Genomic DNA, 18,669 nt, shown 5'->3' with positions numbered 1-18,669 from the left:
AAATGACCCCTGGCCCAGTGCAAACGTCTGAGCTTGTGGAACTTGCTTAGAAATGGCTTCCTCTTTGCACTGTAGAGTTTCAGCTGGCAACGGTGGATGGCACGGTGGATTGTGTTCACTGACAATGCTTTCTGGAAGTATTCCTGAGCCCATTCTGTTATTTCCTTGATAGTGGCATTCCTGTTTGAGGTGCAGTGACGTTTAAGGGCCCAGAGATCACGAGCATCTAGTAGCGTTTTACGGCCTTGACCCTTACACACAGCGATTGTTCCAGATTCTCTGAATCTTTTGATGATATTATGCACGGATGATGATGATAACTTAAAAGTCTTTGCTATTTTACGCTGGGTAACACCATTCTGGTATTGCTGCACTATCTTTCTGGGCAACAATGGTGGAATTGGTAATCCTCTTACCATCTTGGCTTCTGAGAGACACTGACACTCTGAGAAGCTCTTTTTATACCCAATCATGTTGTCAGTTGACCTAATTAGTGTTAATTGGTCTTCCAGCTGTTCGTTATATGCTCAATTTCCTTTTTCCAGCCACTTATTGCTACTTGTCCCAAGTTTTTTGGGATTTGTTGACACTGAAATTTTGAATCAACATACTTTTCCTTTAAAATGTTACATTTACTCAGATTAAACTTTTTATCTGTCATCTATGTTATATTACGAATAAAATATTGACATTTGCCATCTCCACATCATTGCATTCAGTTTTTATTCACAATTTGTTTAGTGTCCCAACTTTTTTGGAATCTGGTTTGTAGATGTTTGATACATTTGGGTCCAGATTTGTGATTGTAATTAGTAACTTAGTGCGAACATTTTTTTAAAAGCTGAGGTTGTTATGCAAGTCGTTTAAGGAGATCTTGGCCGCGCTGGAACAGATGACCAGAGTTCTCCTGGATTGGTTGAAACTGCTTCGTAGTACAGTCCCTATTCGGTTCAACCCATCCTGTTCATTTCTTCAGAGTTCAGCAGTGGATAAAGCACATCGCCAAAACCGTTCCTGTTCTTATTAATGCATTGTTCCAGGCGGTGCACTCGTGCCTTGATTGGTGTTTCTGAGTCCTCAGTTACAGAACTCAAGCTGAAGGTACTGCCGTAGTGTTCAGATGAAGACTTGCTGACGAAAACTCGTCATAAAACTGTATTTTCAGTCTTGCAAAGTAGATCAACAGGTTTTACTGAACTCCTTAAAAAGTACAATGTGCACTTTGTAATGGAAAGCCTGTCTTTAGTGGTTCAATGAATGGAGATGACTGAACTGTTATTTTAGTGAAACAATGACTACCTTCTCTTTCTGCCACCAGCTAAACATATGTTGAAGGCGTTATTAGTCAATCGTATTGAAGGAAGCACTCTTAACATTATCCTTCAAGGTTCAGCAGCAGTCTATGATCTATCTTTACAGCAACATATTGCAACATGTAAAAATGGAGAATGTTGAGCGTTGTGCTTTTTCTTAAATCTGTAGTGTAGATCAAGAACTATTTTGCTTATTAGACTTCTTCTATAAGACGGTAAAGGGTTAGTTGAAGTGGGGTTTTGAGGGAAGCTAGTCGGAGCGGGGACAAGACTGATGTGTGTTGCTGTCGTCTTAAAAGTATCCAGTGTCAAAACCTTTAGAACGTTTTTATGTTCGTTTTAAACTAGAGATGTGCATATCGAGACAGAAATATCGATACCACCGCAGCTAGAATCTATTCTCGAGTCAAATTATCGATGCTTTTATACTTAATTTCGGGTTATGTATATCATTAACAGGAACTCAGTGGAAAGTAACTAAACTACCGACAGCTTGTCTAAATGATACGTGGTTGGTGGGAACTACTTTTTCTGGGGTGAGTGCATAATGCGTGTAAGTGCAGAGGCATGCAGCAGCTATGTTGTAAATGAGGCCACTACCACCCGAGTTTAAAATAAATAACTTTGTCTTGTATTCTTTATGAAGTTTTGATTTGAAATACACAGCTGTTTTTTTTTTTAGATTTACAGACGCAGTGATGTAAACTAAATATGAAGGTATATAATGTTCAAAAGAACAAGTACAAAATTGAGATTGGAGTTTTAAGGCGGCAGCATTCCACTTTAGTCTTAATTCCTCTCCGACTAGCCATTAGCTCATCAGGCCAGTCAGGATTTAACTTTACAGAACTACTTGTTGCTCATTCATAACTTTTCCACAGAACGCCTTTTAAAGGATCTGAATTGCGTGGACCACTGAGGAAGAAATCACAGCTGCAAATACCGATTATCAAGATACCTGGACTAAATTTATCTGTACTGTTTTAAATATTTGTATTTATATATACATACACACACTGCAGATATGGAAAGTGGATTTAGAGGTTTAATTCTTATGTTGCTTCTTATAAAATCAACCACATAATTATTAAATTATTTTATCTTGTGTAACAATTTGGAACGATCTTGTTCTACTTTTAAAACACGGATGTTCTTCGTGCTGCTGAGACTGCATCCTGACATTTACACCAGAACCGTTTGAATTTGGTTTATTTAGACAAACGTAATGGTAGTTAGACTGGTGGAGGTAAACGACGGCTGAAAATCTGCTTTTATTCAGTTATTTTTTAATTTGCACACGTTTTGTTTACGATGACTGTAATAAAGTTGTTTAAAGTAAAAGATGGTGTGATTATTCTGGAACATCATTTAGGTCTCGTTTATTATACACAAACAACATCACAATAGTTCTTTTAAACGTTTTATTTATAACTTTGCATTTCATGAGTTTGAAAATTAGTTTCATAAACAAGTTGAGGCTGATGGAGGCTGCGGTAACTCTGTGGTCAGTGCCACGGTCGTGTAGTCCTGAGGATGCCGGTTCAAGTCCGGGCTGTGTCAGGAAGAGAATCCGCAACAATCGGCCAAATCTGTCATGCAAGTTTGCTCTCCGTGGTGATTCCTGCAGAGGAGAGCATCCAGGAGGCTGCGACTGCTGCTCCAAGTCTTTCAAGCATTGACCTCCTAACCCCCCTCCAGCTGCAGACCGTGACCAGATCAACCATCAGACATGAATCCACTCCTGAGGTCCTGAACTGAAGTCCAGCCAGATGAGGCAAATCAGTTAAAATGAGCAGAGGCTCAGCTGAATGTTTTAACGCTTGACGGTGCAATAAGATGAATTTTGACTGAAGGAGACGTCGACAGATGCAGCTCAGAGTGAGGTGCACCCAAAGGATCAAACAAGTCAGTCACAACACCACCGGTGGAAGAAAAGGACAAAGACAAACTCATTTTCTTATTTAATTCAGGCTCTCCAACTCACCAGATGCATCACATTTAATGCAACATCTCTGTAGGACAGAGCTGTACCAATCAATGACAGAGCCTGACCGCTCGTCTCAATCCCAATTCACCGATTCATTTGTAGCCAGGAAGGATTTCACCATCTTTCCATTTCATTCCTTTCAGTGGCGCTCACTGAAACATCCCAAAGCACTTTGGACATCTTATAGTACACAGAACTGACTGAGTTTCAGTTCAAAGCTTACCACATGATAAATAATCGCCTCTGATTTGTTTCCTTTAATGTCTTGAAACATGAGAAGTCAGAGGCCGACAGACCTGAAGTGTCCGAGGAGAAGCTGTGAGACGACGCCACCTCGAGCACTTAACTGAAGCATGCCGCAGTGCCAGACGCACGCACAAACTCCAGCCTGTGACGGGACATGTAGTGTGCGATGTTTGGATTTTCATTGTCTTGAGAATCCATACCGATTTCTTTGCTTCCTGTTTAAAAAGTGTGGGGGTCATAGGTTCATACGTAGATGCTCAGGCCGTTTGGCCACGACTGGGTAGGCTTGCTGCTTCATCTGGTTGATCCCGGCTGGCTGTCGGATAGGGAGAGGTGCTGAGGCCTCGGAGCTGCTCGTGATGTCCATCTGCTCCACTGAGGACACGTCCATGGCCTGCTCCTGAGGAGACGTGAGGACACTTGGTCCTAAGCCGGGGATGAGAGGGCTACGGGCCCAGCCTGGGCTGCGAGGACAAAGGAGAGAATATGATCAAAGGAACAGGGTTTTTATGAGTCAGTTTGATACAGATCTGTGGCAGCGTCCAGATTAGGCCTGGACAGTCGAGTTTAACGAGTGAATTTATGCAGCTGCCTTTTTTATATACCGTATTTTTCACCCTATAAGTCATGTTTATTTGCATAGTTTGCATGCCCTGCGACTTAAACGCTGAAGCGACGTATTTATGGATTTTTTCCATATTTATGAACCAATTTTTGGCTGAGATGACTGTTTTCATTCATTCTGACTGAAAATATTGAACACTACCAGTTTCAGCCGCTAGATGGCACTCAAGCTGTATGGCATGTTGTTGTGTCATGTAATAGGTAAAAGTGGCTATTAATGACACAATCGGCTTGCCATAGCCTGCCACGTTCGTCCAGCTCGCCTGGAGTAAATGTCAAATCAGCTTCATTTTGCTGCACCACCCCGGCAAAATGCAGCTAATTGGACCATTGAAGCTCATTTAATAAGTAAAAGTTCAACCGAGACACATCTTTGCTGTAATGTCGAGAAAACGGATAATTGTTTTAGGAGCTTATCTTGTTAAATTTTGAAGAAATGCGCAGCGTTCCTTCCTTTTTTCCTCCGTCTGTGTGCTCCCGGAGCACAGAGGCAGCGAATACTTTTGAAATGCAGCTGATTTGATCGTTAAAGTGCATTTATTAAGGAAAAGTTAGACCGAGACACACCTTTACTATAAAGTCGTGCAAACAAATAATTATTTTTAAGTGTTAATCTTGTTGAATTCTTGTTAAAGTCCTCCCATGCACACCCCAGCAGCCACCATTTGGCAGCCAATCGATTTTTGGCACAACACCGGACCACATTTCCAGGTTGTCAGCGGTGACGCATAATAGATGCGACTTATACGGAAGCGAAGCGACGTATTTATGGATTTTTCCACTTTATTAGACGTATTTGGACTAATGTGACTTATAGTGCGCAGCGACATGTATGGTGGAAAATACAGTACATGGCACCTGGTGGTGGCATCTTAAGTTACTTTTACAGATGGTGTTTGTCAACATTTATTCACCAAAAAAAGAAAAAAAAACAAACTTTAAGCACACAAGACTCTTTCTGTTATCAAAGTTTATTTTGAGAGGATAATAAAGTGGCCACTAAAGTGAGTGATGAGATCAGCTTTACTGTCGAGTATATGTACTTTACTATTATTTATTTATTGTGTATTTAATCAGACAAACCACATTGAGATCACAGATCTCTTTTGCAAGGGAGGCCTGGGCCTGAAGTCAGCCTAACATGCATGTTTTTGGTCTATGGGAGGAAACTGGAGTACCCAGAGAAAACCCACGCAAGCACGAGAAGAACATGCAAACTCCACACAGAAAGACCCCAGGTCCAACCGGGGATTGAACCCAGGGCCTTCTTGCTGTGAGGCAACAGTGCTAACCACTGAGCCGTCGTGCTGCCAAATACCGTGTCCAAAATCATAACGTGGCTGCTGAGCCATTAGCATTCGTTACGACGGCTTTCCCTGCTTTAAATAGTTTGTTATTGCGCTGACACTATTAATTATTCTCTCATGAGTAAAAACCAAGGCTGTGTAGTGAGAAGAATTACTGCCATTAGGTTTTATGTTTGGAGTGGTAGTTCAGCAGAGGACCGGGACAGTGGTCTGAGTTCAAATATATATAAAACCTTCTGACAAATTTAAAAAAGTGTTTTTGTTTAAAACGTCAATCTCTAATGAAGTTTGTCGTGTTTAAGAGAAAGTTGCTGCAGATGAACAAACGCACCTCAGAAGTGTTCTTGGGCTGTCCATGATCCTCCGGGGCGAGCGGATTTTGGGCTCGAATGAGAACTTCTCTTTGATGTTATCCAGGACTGACGGAGCAACGTACGTAAAGCCCTAAAAATAAAAAGATACAATGCACTGTCTTACAAAGTCATCTTTCACTAACTGAGCACAGATCTGACGAAATCAATACTGAATACGACGCCTGAGAACCAACGACCCTCACTGACACTGACAAGGATTGACATTAAACATTAAAGTGACATTTATTTATTTTTACTGCAAAACCTGTAAAGTGAATTGGTGGAAACTGTCACATTAGGAAAGCAGAAGTTGGGGTCTAAACTGGTACCAGAAAGACTTGATTTGCACTCTCGCTGAGGGTGGAATCGTCGGGGCTGTCCACTGGCGTCTGACTCGTGAACTTCGAGTCAAACTGGCTCACATCGTCCGCCGATTGCTGCGAACACACAAGACAAGAAACACACGGGGACGAGTTACAACAACATGAGATAAAGTTTCAGCTGTCGGGAGAAATGGGAGAAGATCCGGATCCTTTCTTGAAACGTGAGCTGCATGACTTACCGTAGCATTGTTTTTAAAAACATTTCTCAAATTTCTGTCCTACAAGATTACAGGTGTTATTCAGAACGCCTTAAAGTACGCTCTTGGTTATAGCCAGGGGAATTTAGGTAAAGGTTTATGGATGTTTATCACTGCTGAGTTAAAGTTACTGTGTGTGAGGCCAGAGTTCTCTGTGAGAAAAGCCTGCAGGCACCCGACGTCTCCGAGTCTAAGAGGCGAGGTCACCATGCTGATGAGCTTAAAAACACTTCCTGCCTCACTGTCCGGTGCAGATTCTCACTGACGAGACCCTAAGATGCAGCTTTGTACATCTGTGGAAGTCTGTTTCGAGACCGATCTGCCCTTGCAAGTAACCGTCCTTAAAAATCTTCTCTCTTTGAGTGGCTCCTTTTTTGTAAGTAGATAAAAACAGGATATTTATTTATCCAACAGTTACACTCACCAGGATGGGCTTGAAGGGGGGCTCCACTTTCCGAGCCAGCAAATCTTCCCAGTTGATGTGTCGAAAGAAAGGATGAGCCTATCGAACACCAAAACCAGAATTAGACGCACGCATTTCAGCATCAATTACTTTGGTGGAAAGGTTTCTAGTACCAACTCTGCCTTAACTCTTGAGTTTTTAAAGTGTTTCACTGTCCAAGCTCGACTTACACTTGAGCAAACATCAGCCCCAAACAAGTGTCTGAATGTATTTGTGCTCTGGAGCCAAAAAGACACATCTAAATAATCAGCTGCAAACATTTACAACTCCTATTCAGTATGTAGGCCTGTCACGATAAATAATAAATCAATTAATCGCATGATAAATTAAAAATATCCACCTCATTTTAATTTATTGTCTTTATCGTTTCTTCATGTCTCTCTTTCTACTGAAGACACTGGATGACAAAAGGCTCAACGCCGGTGTTCTTCACTGATCCCTCCCTTTCTCTTTAAAATCTGTTTCAACAATCCAAAATCGCGTTTTTGGATTGTTGAAAGCAGCTAAGCTGAGAAGCTAAGCTACGAGCTAAGCTAACAGGCTGACCTCGGGAAAAAAACCTCCCTCTTGTCAAAGCTCAAAAATTCACAGTTGAAACCCGTGCCTTTGTGTAAAAAGTTGTTTTTCTCTGCAAAAAGAAGCTGAGAACTTGTTTACCGATATTTATTGAAAGCTTTGTGTGAAAAATGCTACGCTAAAGAGCTCAAAACACACCGAGCGTCCGCCATTTTGAGAATATTTTTTTGTGATACTACAACTTGTCCAGAAATATTTCAGAACTTAAACATTGGTATCTGATATTTAGACTGCACTGCTTAGTGAAAGAGTTGATGTTTAATTTCCTATTTTCTAGTCTTCTTTTTCTCACCTGCACTTCTGCAGCATCTCCTGGTCCTGCTCCCAGCCGTGATGAGGCATTTCTCTTTAGCAACTGAAAAATATGCAAGAACCATTGAATCGCACTGTAGAAAATTAATCTGTGGTGTTCCACAAAGTTCAATACTAGGACCCAAGATATTATTGACTGTCTCCAAAAGGTTGCCAATAAATGTTTTGTCTGTGTGTGTGTGTTCACTTGTCGCAGCAACATAGCTCATGAGCTACTCGCAGGGGTGTCCAAACGCTTTCATACGAGGCCCAAAACTATAAAGATGAAAGGACTTGTGAGCCACAAAAATGTGAATTTAACTCAACGTGAACAATATTTTAGAGAAAGGACAAAAATTTAATAATTTTGGTGGAGAAAGAGTTTAAAATTGTTAGGGATCCAAAACATTAAAAGTGTAAATTAAAAAGTGTAATTTGAGTAAGAGTCCTTTTAAAAGGGGGTCAATCAGCCTTTTGGACCATGGACGACCCAAAAGGCTGATCGAAGTTCTGAAAAATCATCCAGCTGTCAATCTCTACAAGATTCATAGGTTTGATAAAGCTGATCAACTCGTATGTAGATGACACCACGTTATATTCATTTAAAAAGGTCCACTTTCCCTCTTTATTATTTTATTAACTGTAATATTTAGTCAAGTTTTACGAATCTTTATCCAAAAGTCTCCTTTATGTAGAAATCAGTGAAGGTTTTTGGTGCCTTGTACCATGAAGTGAAAATAAAAATATTAGTCAAAGGTTTGTATTTTGTTTAATATTGCTCCTTGTGAAAAGTTTTACATCAGTTTTGCTGTTAAACCTAAACTTTATATAAAAAAGGATTACCAACTAATTTGCAGAAAGTCTGCATCGACCTCTTAAACCAAAATGATAACATTCGTAAACTGCAGTTGTGGACCGCACAAAATCACTCCAAGGGCCGCAAATGGCCCTCGGACCACACTTTGGACACATGTGAGCTATTGCATAGATTTTAATTAAATTCTCAAAATAATCACTGAATGCACATCTAGAACTGATTTACTTTTTTAGTCAACCTTATTCAAGATGGCCACCACAGCTGAGCAACTTTAGAAAAAAAGTTTTTAAGGAGGACAACATGCATTCGTTCAAAGAAGGCTAGGTCTTCACTTGTTATTTTATTTAAATACATTTTTTTTACTGTAATTACTACAATAAAAACTATAATGTTTGCAGATGTCAAACTACTTTAGCTTTGGAAAAGACATAAAAAAAGAGCAGTAAGAACAGAAGGAAAAAACTGATCATGATTAGAAAATAGTTTGATATGAATAAATGATCAGTAGTCATTTTAAAAAATAAAAACTAATTTAAAGTGTTGTTGTTTACTTTCTTTATTTATTTTTAGCTACTACCACGTCAAATTTTAGCCCAATATTTGTATAAATGACCAAGTTATAGTCATTTTTGTGTTTGCTAATAGAGCCTGACCGATACATCAGTAGGGCCGATAACTTAGGCCGATATAGGCGTTTGTGGACATATCGGGTGATAATTGGCACATTATGCGACGATATAAGCACAGGGAACAAGCCATGTCCTTACATGCAAAAAAACGTAATTGTACAATTATCCAGCAGAGGGCGCATGCAGATTACTTTCAAGTTAGGCCGCTCTAACTTTCACTTTCAGCACAGATGAAGCAGGGAGCAATACTGTGTAGAGTATTTGGCTAAACAGAGCCTGGTAAGTTTATTGTAACTGATCTGTAAAATAATATAATTGAAAAAAATCAATAAATTCTCTTCAATCCTCCAACCTGCTTGTCGTTAGCTACGTGCCTCTCAAGTTAACAAGCTAACATTTAGATAAGCTAGCAGAGGTTAATGCCTTGTAAAACTTTATCCAGAACAACAAATATAATGTAGCGGTAAAATATATCAGTGTTAGTAACTTTATCTTTGTCATCCTCAATGAAATGTATTGTTAGTCTGAAATCTTTACTTATCTGCAAAGAAAAACAAAAAACACTGCTGCTGTCAATACTAATCAGACCATCACCATATGTGACTGTTTAAACAATGAACAGGGAAGGGTGTTTCTTTAATTTATATTTATGTAACACACTTGATAACTTTATGATGAATAGTGGAGGATAGAAAATGTGAACGCACGTTAGAAAGACTGTTTCAAGACTTCAAATGTTAAAACAGGTTTACAAGTAGCTGTTTACGTCGATTCTTGGGGGTGGAGGAAGCTCAAAAGCCATTTCATCAGTAATAATAGCATTAGCCTCCCCCTCCCAAATATCACTATCATTTTGTTCTTTGTTCTGGTAGTAAAATAATGGAATCAACTCTGTAACAAGTTAAATGTTAGTAAATCGTTAACAAAGATTTGAAATCTAAGTTGATTAAAGTTTGTAATGAAAATTGATTCATTTGTGCATATTGTGAGATTTTTTCACAGTGAAATTGTATATCGTGTTGGGTCTTTTTCTGTCTTGTGAACTGTGTTTTTGTCTTCTTCTCAATTGTGTGACAGTATTTTCTTTTAATGTTTTCATAAAACGACTTGATATGTAAAGAACTGAAATCGACTCCACTTGTTCATTCCAAGTGACTGAGTCCTGAAAACCAAACTTTAAATACCCGTTTGAGGAGATCTCTGGCTTCTTGTGTGAGGTAGGGCGGCAGGCTGAGTTTGCACTTCAAGATCTTGTCAATGGTCTTTTTACGGTTCTCACCGGTGAAAGGTGGCTACAATCAGAGAAGACAAACGAGGGGTGACTCAAACACCCTAAAATATGATTCTACTTAATACCAGCCCATTAATAAAAGTTACTCAAGTTGTTTTTTACTGACCGCTCCTGTGAGCATGTCATACATCAGAGCGCCCAGACTCCACCAGTCCACAGCTCTGTTGTGCCCACTTCTCATCAAGATCTCTGGAGCCCTGCAAACAAAGCAACCCCACCAATCTTATGAACATAGTAACAATAAAAAACAAAAACTATCAGTGAGGAAAAAACAAGAGAAACACAAAAGTGCGACTACATCATAGGTACAGGGATGAGAAAGGAAAGGGCCCGTACATGTATTCAATAGTTCCACAGAAAGTGTGTGTAACTGTCCCATCATGAATGGATTCTTTACACAGACCAAAGTCAGTCAGTTTTACATGACCTGGAAGACAAAACACAGATTTAAGTAAAAAAAACTATAAACTGATGCAGCCAAGTGTCATTTTATTCACATAAAGGCATCACTGGAGCTGCGTGGACCCACCTTGGCTGTTGAGCATAATGTTCTCAGGCTTGAGGTCTCTGTAGATGATGCCTTTTTGGTGCAGATGACCCAGAGCCATGGAGATCTCTGCTAGGTAAAAACTACATAAAGGAATAAATATGAACAGTTAAAAAAAAAAACAAAGCCAGTATCACACCAATATGACTTCAAGCCAGGTTTGTGGTCTGTTTATCACATTAATTTATTTTACAGCTAATTGTTATATGATGAAAAATAACAATGTTAACCTGCAAAATATTTTTTATTCATTAACTCGTTTACCAGGGCGTCTCTGTGGACTGGACGTCCTGGGATCTGGACATTACTTATTAACAAACAGTTATTTCCTGAAGTGCCTTCTTGTCACATGAGCCAAACAGCCATGATGTCACCTCTTCTAAAAGATCAGCTCAATATGAATCCAAGCATGCTCACCAGGCTGTGTCCTCCATGAAGATCCCTTCTCTCTCCAGCTGCATGAACAGCTCTCCTCCTGCACAGAGAAACATTAGGTTTGTAAGCTCAGTCGTCCACGTCAATAAATACAAAAAACAAAGGTTAAATCAGGTCATCGGGACAGTTTCTTTCCAGATGACCTGATTTAACCTTTGTTTTTTGTAAACATTATGAGTTACAAACAAAGGTGGCACACACTGAGATGAGAAAACACGTTTCTGAGACATTTTGTTTTTAATCTACAATTCTGAACAAATTCTGACCCCCAAACTGTAAACACATATTTTACAATAAACTGCACACACTTCATTACACATCTGTAGCAGTGGAAAATAAACAAAAATCATTTTAATGTTCTCCCTAACTATTTTTTTTTTTTAAATAAGACTAACTGTATGTTTTTGAACCTATTGTCTAATGCAGGGGTCCTCAAACCTTTTGGGTTCAGGGACCCCCTCATAACCCTCATGTTTATTGAATACTTTTCGTCACTTTGTCTTTTTAATGCAATGGAAATATTTGTGTAACAAATACTTAAGACCTGTTTTTTAATAGTGTTAATACAATTTGTATACTTTAAAACATGAGGTATTTTTCATTAAAGACACAATTAATTAACAAAAAACTTCCAAAGATTAGAGTTTTGAGAAAATTAACAGAATCGAAATCCACTTTAAAACTTTACCTATTCACATAATGAACATAAATATAGTGATACTTCTTCAAATTATTACAGAAAAACTATTCAGTGTTTCCCCTACCATTATACAAGCGGGGCGCCCCGCCCTGTCAACAGAACTGAGCGCCCCGTCTACTAACACCCCCCCCCCCCCCCAAACCACCTGTCGGCACTGACGTAACGCTAAACTAGCGGCTCGCAATGCAGGTGTGCTAGCTAAAAAAGCTAAAGGCAGCCTCTTCCCTCACGCTGAACGCACCCCTGCCACTCAAAAACTGATCGGTACAAACAGCGCACGGCTCAGATGTGTCTCTGTCTCTCTCCTCTCACACACCCTGCTCCAAAACTGTAAAACTGTGCAAACAGCACACGGCTGTCTCTGTGTCCCCCCACCCCAAAAATGTTGGTTTAAGCAGCTTAGGACATGTCTCTGTCCGTGCACCCACCCCCCGGACAAAAATCACGGACAAGATGAGCGCCCCGCCATGGCAAGTTATCTAGGGGAAGCACTGCTATTTAAATGAACCTGAACAGAATCATCACAGCAGTAATCAGACCAAGGACAGGTCTTACACTGTAAACTGATCAATGCTGGAATACAAGTAGTTTGTGTGTGTGTGTGTGTGTGTGTGTGTGTGTGGGGGGGGGTCCTCCCACAGAAAATGTTGAATAAAGTAAATGTGTGCATTTTGGAGTATTTTAATAGTTTGTTAAACATCTATATGCTACTATATATAATATATATATATATTTTTTTTTCAGACCCCTGAGCACTGGCTTGTGGACCCCAGGGGGTCTGCGGAACCCACTTCTAGAAACACTGGTCTAATGAGGATTTAAGAGAAGTTCAAACTTGTGTAGCTCCTTGTGTTCTATAACAATTCGTTTCAGCGCCCGTCTCTTCAAGGCTCAGACTAAAGAGCCACACACAAATGGCAGAATGCTGATAGCAAAGTTTTCCTTCGTTTAATTATGTAAACATAAACCATATGGCATCATCATGCTTCTGAACAGGCTTAAGGAGCAAACAACCTTAGAACAGTTATTTTCTGGGGGAGATTGAGATTTGTTTTGTAGTAAGCCCAAAGTGTTAACACAGTGAAATAAGGGAAACATCAGCGTACGTGCGGCGCATACTGTATGTTGTCATGACTGTACTGACCACTGAGGTACTCCAGGATGAGGTACAGCTTCCCTCCTGTCTGGAAGGCGTAGATGAGATCGACGATGAAGGGATGCTTCACTTCCTCCAGAATGTTCCTCTCTGCCTTGGTGTGAGCTGTGTCCTTAGCATTGCGTACAATCATAGCCTGACGCCAGCAGCCAAGAGGAATAATTCAAAACAAACGTTGGTTAAAGGGAAAACACAAGCTGATTGTTCAATTATTTGGGGGGCGGGGCTCTGTTACAGTTCCTGAGTCAGCTGCTTCACCTAAACTGAGGAATGACTTTTTTTATTTCAATTTTAAATTTATAACATAAACAAAAAGGCGGTTCAAGCTGTTACTGAATATTTCACGTTATATTGTGAGAGTTGTAAATATTCCTTTGAATAAATCACGATAACAATCCAAATACTAAACTTTGAACATGCAGTGATAAATGCATCAAAATGAGTCCAGACTGACTGCAAGCTCGTTGTTTGTTCTTCATGCTTTAACGCCATCTCTTCTTGTGCCGTTCATATTTTAGTCAGCAGTAACGTCGTGTCAGCATTCAACGTCTGAAGGTACGACAACGAGCTAAAGAGTTGTAGCAATGTTCTTCTAGTTTATCTGATTGTTCTCTCGACTTGGAGAACCCCGTTCTCCTCCTCACGCAAATAAACACACAGAGCAGAGAAAGTTCCCTTCTATCAAGTCGATTAACAAGCCATGAAAAGAAAGAAGACAATTTTATAATCATCTATTCAGCACTGAAAGGCTATAAAGACGAAAATTACAAAAGCTAAAAGGTAATTTTCAACCATCTGTTATACATTTATTGTTTAAACATTTAAGTGTTGGAAACAGCAGAAACATTTATTTATTTCAGTTTGTTCTGAATCAATAATAAAACGTAAAAACATTTATATATTTGTGCATGAATACCAGTTTAAACAAAACAAGTATTAAAAGTGCAACTCAATCTAAGGATAGGAAAAGTTTGATAATTGAAGTTTAAACCAGAATCAAGTTGGGTAATGTCTAAAATCGGAGCACACCAACCTGATGACAGCTCTGAACCTCGTTAAACTGCAGGAGACATCGGTATTTACTTCCTCAGCTGAAAAACTTGTTTTCTGCCACAAGTTTAGCACTTGGTGTAAATGAACAACATTTGAAATATATATATATATATATATATATAAAAAAATAAACGAAATTACATTAGAAAAAACGAAAATTATATAATTTTTGAATGATTCCATTTTTTCAAATGTGATTCCGTTTTTTTTTTTAAACGTAATTCTGTTTCAAATGTAATTCCGTTTTTTCAAATGTGATTCCGGCCATTTCCGGTTTGGTTTAATGTAATTCCATTTTTTCAAAAGTAATTCCATTTTTTCAAATGTAATTCTGTTTTTTCAAATGTTCTTCATTTACACCTCAAGGCCAAAGTGCTTCACAGCTAAAACAAAGAAGTGAATTCTGGCTGGTCATTAATGTGTCACTGGGTTCATGCTGAGCAACTGGGCCAAGGCAGCTTCAAAACGTCGAGCAGGACCTAATGGGCTCGAGCAGAGCCGAGGCTGCAGCTGAGCAGTGCAGATGGCAATCTACCAACTAACAGTCAAATCTTGCCCCACACGTCAGAGGCAGCCAGTCTTTGCAGAAAGAAAGCCCTCAGAGCTCACAAACATGCAACGTGTTCAAGTAAAACATGTAAATTCAAAAAACAGAGCAGGGTACGCCACACTTATATTGTACATGAACGTAAATACCTTTTTCAAAACTTTCATGGCAAATATTTTGCCCGCTGTAGCTCCGACGACTTTACGAACTTGAAAAACCTGCAGAGCGAGGAAAAAAAAAGACTGACGTTTTAAATAATCTGAACGGTAACGGGTCAACGGTGTTATGGGGGCAAAATAATTCCACCCGTGTGTTAAATATGATTCATACCTTCCCGTAACCACCTTTCCCGAGGACCCGCAACAGCTCGAAGCACTCCGGGCGAATGTTCTCTGTCCCCTGATTCACGTTATCCTCTGAGATCTCAATCTTCTCACAGCCCTCCATGTTGCTGCAGAAGGATACGTTTACACCAGCTCTTTTGTATAAATACTTTGTATATGAAAGGTTCAAAGGAAGCAAGGCACGTTGAAACACTTACAAGTCGAATCCAGTGCACTGCTCCATGATGTCACCAATCTGAGCCTGAAGAAAACGGATCACAAATACAAACGTTAAATTGATGGTTGTGTTATTTCTTCTTGCCTGGCATCAAAAGGCAAAGGGAGACAATTATGTTTTAGTGTCTGTTATTAAAAATTATCTCATGAACCACAGGCCATACTTGAAGAAACTTAACATTATTACATTTACAAGTGAATATTTTTAAGTCAACCCAATTCAAGTCGGCTGCCATAACAAACCAATATGAGCCTACAAAAACAATTGATATAACTCAGCTAGTTCACAAATATTGAGCTAAAGGTTAAAGTGGTAGTAGCTGAGTGTCATTCAAAACACACCCTCTGAGAGCCATTTCATGATATCCCATAATACTGTGCATTTTCAAAGTCTGACAACACATTAAATTGAGCTAGTCAGCTAATTCCAGTGCATTTATAATCTGTGTAACGCAGAAAGATTTATCAATGTGCACCGTCCTTTTAAATAAATAAATAAATGAGCAAAGCTGCAGCACCTTACAGGTTTTTCATCACAACATGATCTTGATGTAAAACACGGGCAAGATGTGCAGTGTGTGGAAAGCATCACTTCAAGAAATGCAACGAGTCTGAATCATCAGAAAAATTATGTTTGACATGTTAATATTTTATGCAAGGATGCCAAAGTGCCTTAGTTTATGCTGGTTTTAATCTGACCAAACATAAAAACATTGCTTTAAGTCAATCCCGCAGCATTAATATTATGGATGTCTGGATTAATTATCATACAGTACAAACGTGTTACAAATACACAAGCTGCTGTGGTGCGAGGAATGTCATGGTATAAAAGCATAATGATGCTAAAAAATATATATATCTAACCATAGACTTATCTGTGTCCATCATAAAAAACAGCAAGAGCAAATTTGGGAAGTAGAAATTGAATTTCATCAGACGTAAAATAGAACTTGAATGAAATATTTTATATGGCTATTGAATTATAGATGCACTTACCAAGATAAATGTTTATAAGTACTGTACCAGGTAACAAGTTCCCTCACACACCATCCTGGTCTCCTATTTTATAGGTACATGGTGCAGTCAAGTCATGGTGTGTGGTGGTCCAGTTACTTCCGGTACACGTAAGCACCTGGTACCCCTTTATTGCCCAGTATACATAACCCTTAAGAACCCAGTAAGTAGCCAATTAATAGTTAAATAACTGGTAGGAACCCGTTAAATACTCAGTAAGAATTTGGTACATACTTGTTTCATACTCTGTAAGTAACTGGTACGTATCCTTTGATCCTATATAACCATGTTGTATCCAGTAATTGGTATATAAGTGGTACCTTACCTGTAAGTACATGTGCAAACACTGTAAGAACCTGGTAATACTCTTTAACATTCTGGTAGATGCTTTGTAAGAACACAGTACGCAACAGGTAAGAACTTGGCTGTATATATATATATATATATATATATATATATATATATATATATATATATATATATATAACCACTTAAAATTATGGCTGCATGCATATAAAACGCATTTGCATTCAATTCAACTACAATTATTTTTATATATTTGCATAAACGGTGCATTAACACTAAATATTTATGTTTTGCAGATGTACTGCAGCTTTGACTTGGTGATTTGTTGTCGGTGTGTGTGTGTGTGTGTGCACAGCAGCAAAGGGACAGGCAGCCCACTCAGTCCCACTCAGTCCCACTCTGCCACATCTTGCCAAAATAAACTGTTGCACACGGAGCCGCATTTACTGCAGCACCTTCGGCCAAGTAAGGTCCACAACTCCAACATGACAGCGAAGGGTTTCAAAAGTGAGCGTCGAGAATGCAAAAATATTAACCCGAGTTTCAAATAATCAAAGAACAAGTAGTAATCACGTCACATTCGCTGTCAGGTTAATCGCAGCAGCCTGGGTTTGTGAAAAGGCCCGACAGCTCTGGCTGCAGGCTGGAGCAGGGCCTGCAGTGGGAGCTGCCAGGCTAACAGGCTAACAGCTAAGTGCGCGTGTCAACGAGTTTCTCTTCCGTGACAGCTTCCGTAAAAGTACCTCCTCGATCTCATCGTCGGAGACGATTTCCTCCGGCTGGTCCAAGTCAATGTCGAACACTCCAGCCATGGCAGCGAGCCGCTCGAATCGCTCTGTGACAGAACGCAGGAATAGCAGGCGTCCCCCACCTCATGGACAAACATACACTGCCACCATAACCGGCTACTACACCGAGCATGCGCAGTGCGAGGCTCACAACAAAGGGGCGGGAACTTGTCATTGTCTCATTATAGTACAGAGCCAGTCATAAATAAACGCACCCCACACACACTCAAAACATTAACAAATTAATAAACAAAAGCACACAACAGTCGATAATACAGCTACTAAAATTATATGAGAATGATAGCAAATGATGTCATTATTTACTTTATTCAAAGGCTTTTTGCTTTGTGTAAGATTAAAACTTTTGAAGCTGATTTTATCAAACAAAAAAAAAAAATAGTAACGACGTTGTCACGACACATGTAAAGATACATCTTTTATGTTTAGTGGATGCGTTTTCATTCTCAAGGTTTCCGTAGTGTAGTGGTTATCACGTTCGCCTCACACGCGAAAGGTCCCCGGTTCGAAACCGGGCGGAAACATTATTTTGTTGTTGACAAGAGATATTTATGAGTATATTTATGAGTATAGAGTGTGGTCGCATTAAAGAAAATTTAAATATAACAAACACTTTACAAAAGCAATCGGGAACCCAATCTAAACAAATTATAATTAGATTTTTTTTAACGCAACTGAGTAATAGAAAACACAGTTTATGCATACATAAACTTTTTATATAAACTATATCTAATCTAACTTTCACCTAAAAAAATTCTAAAGAAAATAGTTGCTGGTCTACGACGGAGTACATGATCATTTGCAAAAAAATCAATGACAAATTACACTCCATTACCAGTAGGTGGTGGTAATCTGACACATGTAAAGAAGGTACATCGTCAGGAGCAAGGTTTCCGTAGTGTAGTGGTTATCACGTTCGCCTCACACGCGAAAGGTCCCCGGTTCGAAACCGGGCGGAAACATTATTTTGTTATTGACAAGAGATATTTACGAGTATAGAGTGTGGACGGATTAAAGAAAAGTTAAATATAACAAACACTTTGCAAAAGCATTCCGAAACTTAATCTA

The 18,669-nt window shown here is 39.3% G+C and overlaps 1 protein-coding gene and 2 non-coding genes across 3 annotated transcripts; 2 read left to right on the top strand and 1 right to left on the bottom strand.

The window, feature by feature from the left end:
- Nucleotides 1-2,745: 2,745 nt before the first annotated feature.
- rps6kb1b (ribosomal protein S6 kinase b, polypeptide 1b) lies at nt 2,746-17,719 on the bottom strand. The gene is made up of 15 exons (XM_037678056.1): nt 17,539-17,719; nt 15,457-15,500; nt 15,246-15,366; nt 15,065-15,133; nt 13,304-13,451; nt 11,442-11,499; nt 11,007-11,107; nt 10,814-10,904; nt 10,584-10,674; nt 10,371-10,478; nt 7,742-7,804; nt 6,835-6,912; nt 6,160-6,267; nt 5,809-5,921; nt 2,746-4,010 (listed from the first exon to the last, which is right to left on the bottom strand). Exons 1-15 carry the CDS (start codon nt 17,605-17,607, stop codon nt 3,782-3,784), a joined length of 1,491 nt encoding a protein of 496 aa, XP_037533984.1. The 5' UTR covers nt 17,608-17,719; the 3' UTR covers nt 2,746-3,781.
- Nucleotides 17,720-18,052: 333 nt separating this feature from the next.
- trnav-cac lies at nt 18,053-18,125 on the top strand. Its single transcript has one exon. It is a non-coding gene; the product is annotated as a tRNA-Val (tRNA).
- A 365-nt stretch (nt 18,126-18,490) lies between these two features.
- trnav-cac lies at nt 18,491-18,563 on the top strand. Its single transcript has one exon. It is a non-coding gene; the product is annotated as a tRNA-Val (tRNA).
- The last annotated feature ends 106 nt before the right edge of the window (nt 18,564-18,669 follow it).

This window comes from Nematolebias whitei, chromosome 6 (genome assembly GCF_014905685.2).
Source record: "Nematolebias whitei isolate Nwh7 chromosome 6, NemWhi1, whole genome shotgun sequence".
Taxonomy (NCBI): Eukaryota; Metazoa; Chordata; class Actinopteri; order Cyprinodontiformes; family Rivulidae; genus Nematolebias; species Nematolebias whitei.
Note: the sequence above shows the minus strand (reverse complement) of the source record. Positions and strands in the feature narration are given on the sequence as shown.

Coding starts and splice junctions, on each gene's coding strand:
- rps6kb1b (XM_037678056.1), bottom strand. CDS start 17,607: ATGGCTGGAGTGTTCGACATTGACTTGGACCAGCCGGAGGAAATCGTC. Junction 15,134..15,245: donor GGAAAGGTGGTTACGGGAAG/GTATGAATCATA, acceptor CTCGCTCTGCAG/GTTTTTCAAGTTCGTAAAGT. Junction 7,805..10,370: donor CCAGAGATCTCCTCAAACGG/GTATTTAAAGTT, acceptor CATATTTTTCAG/TTGCTAAAGAGAAATGCCTC.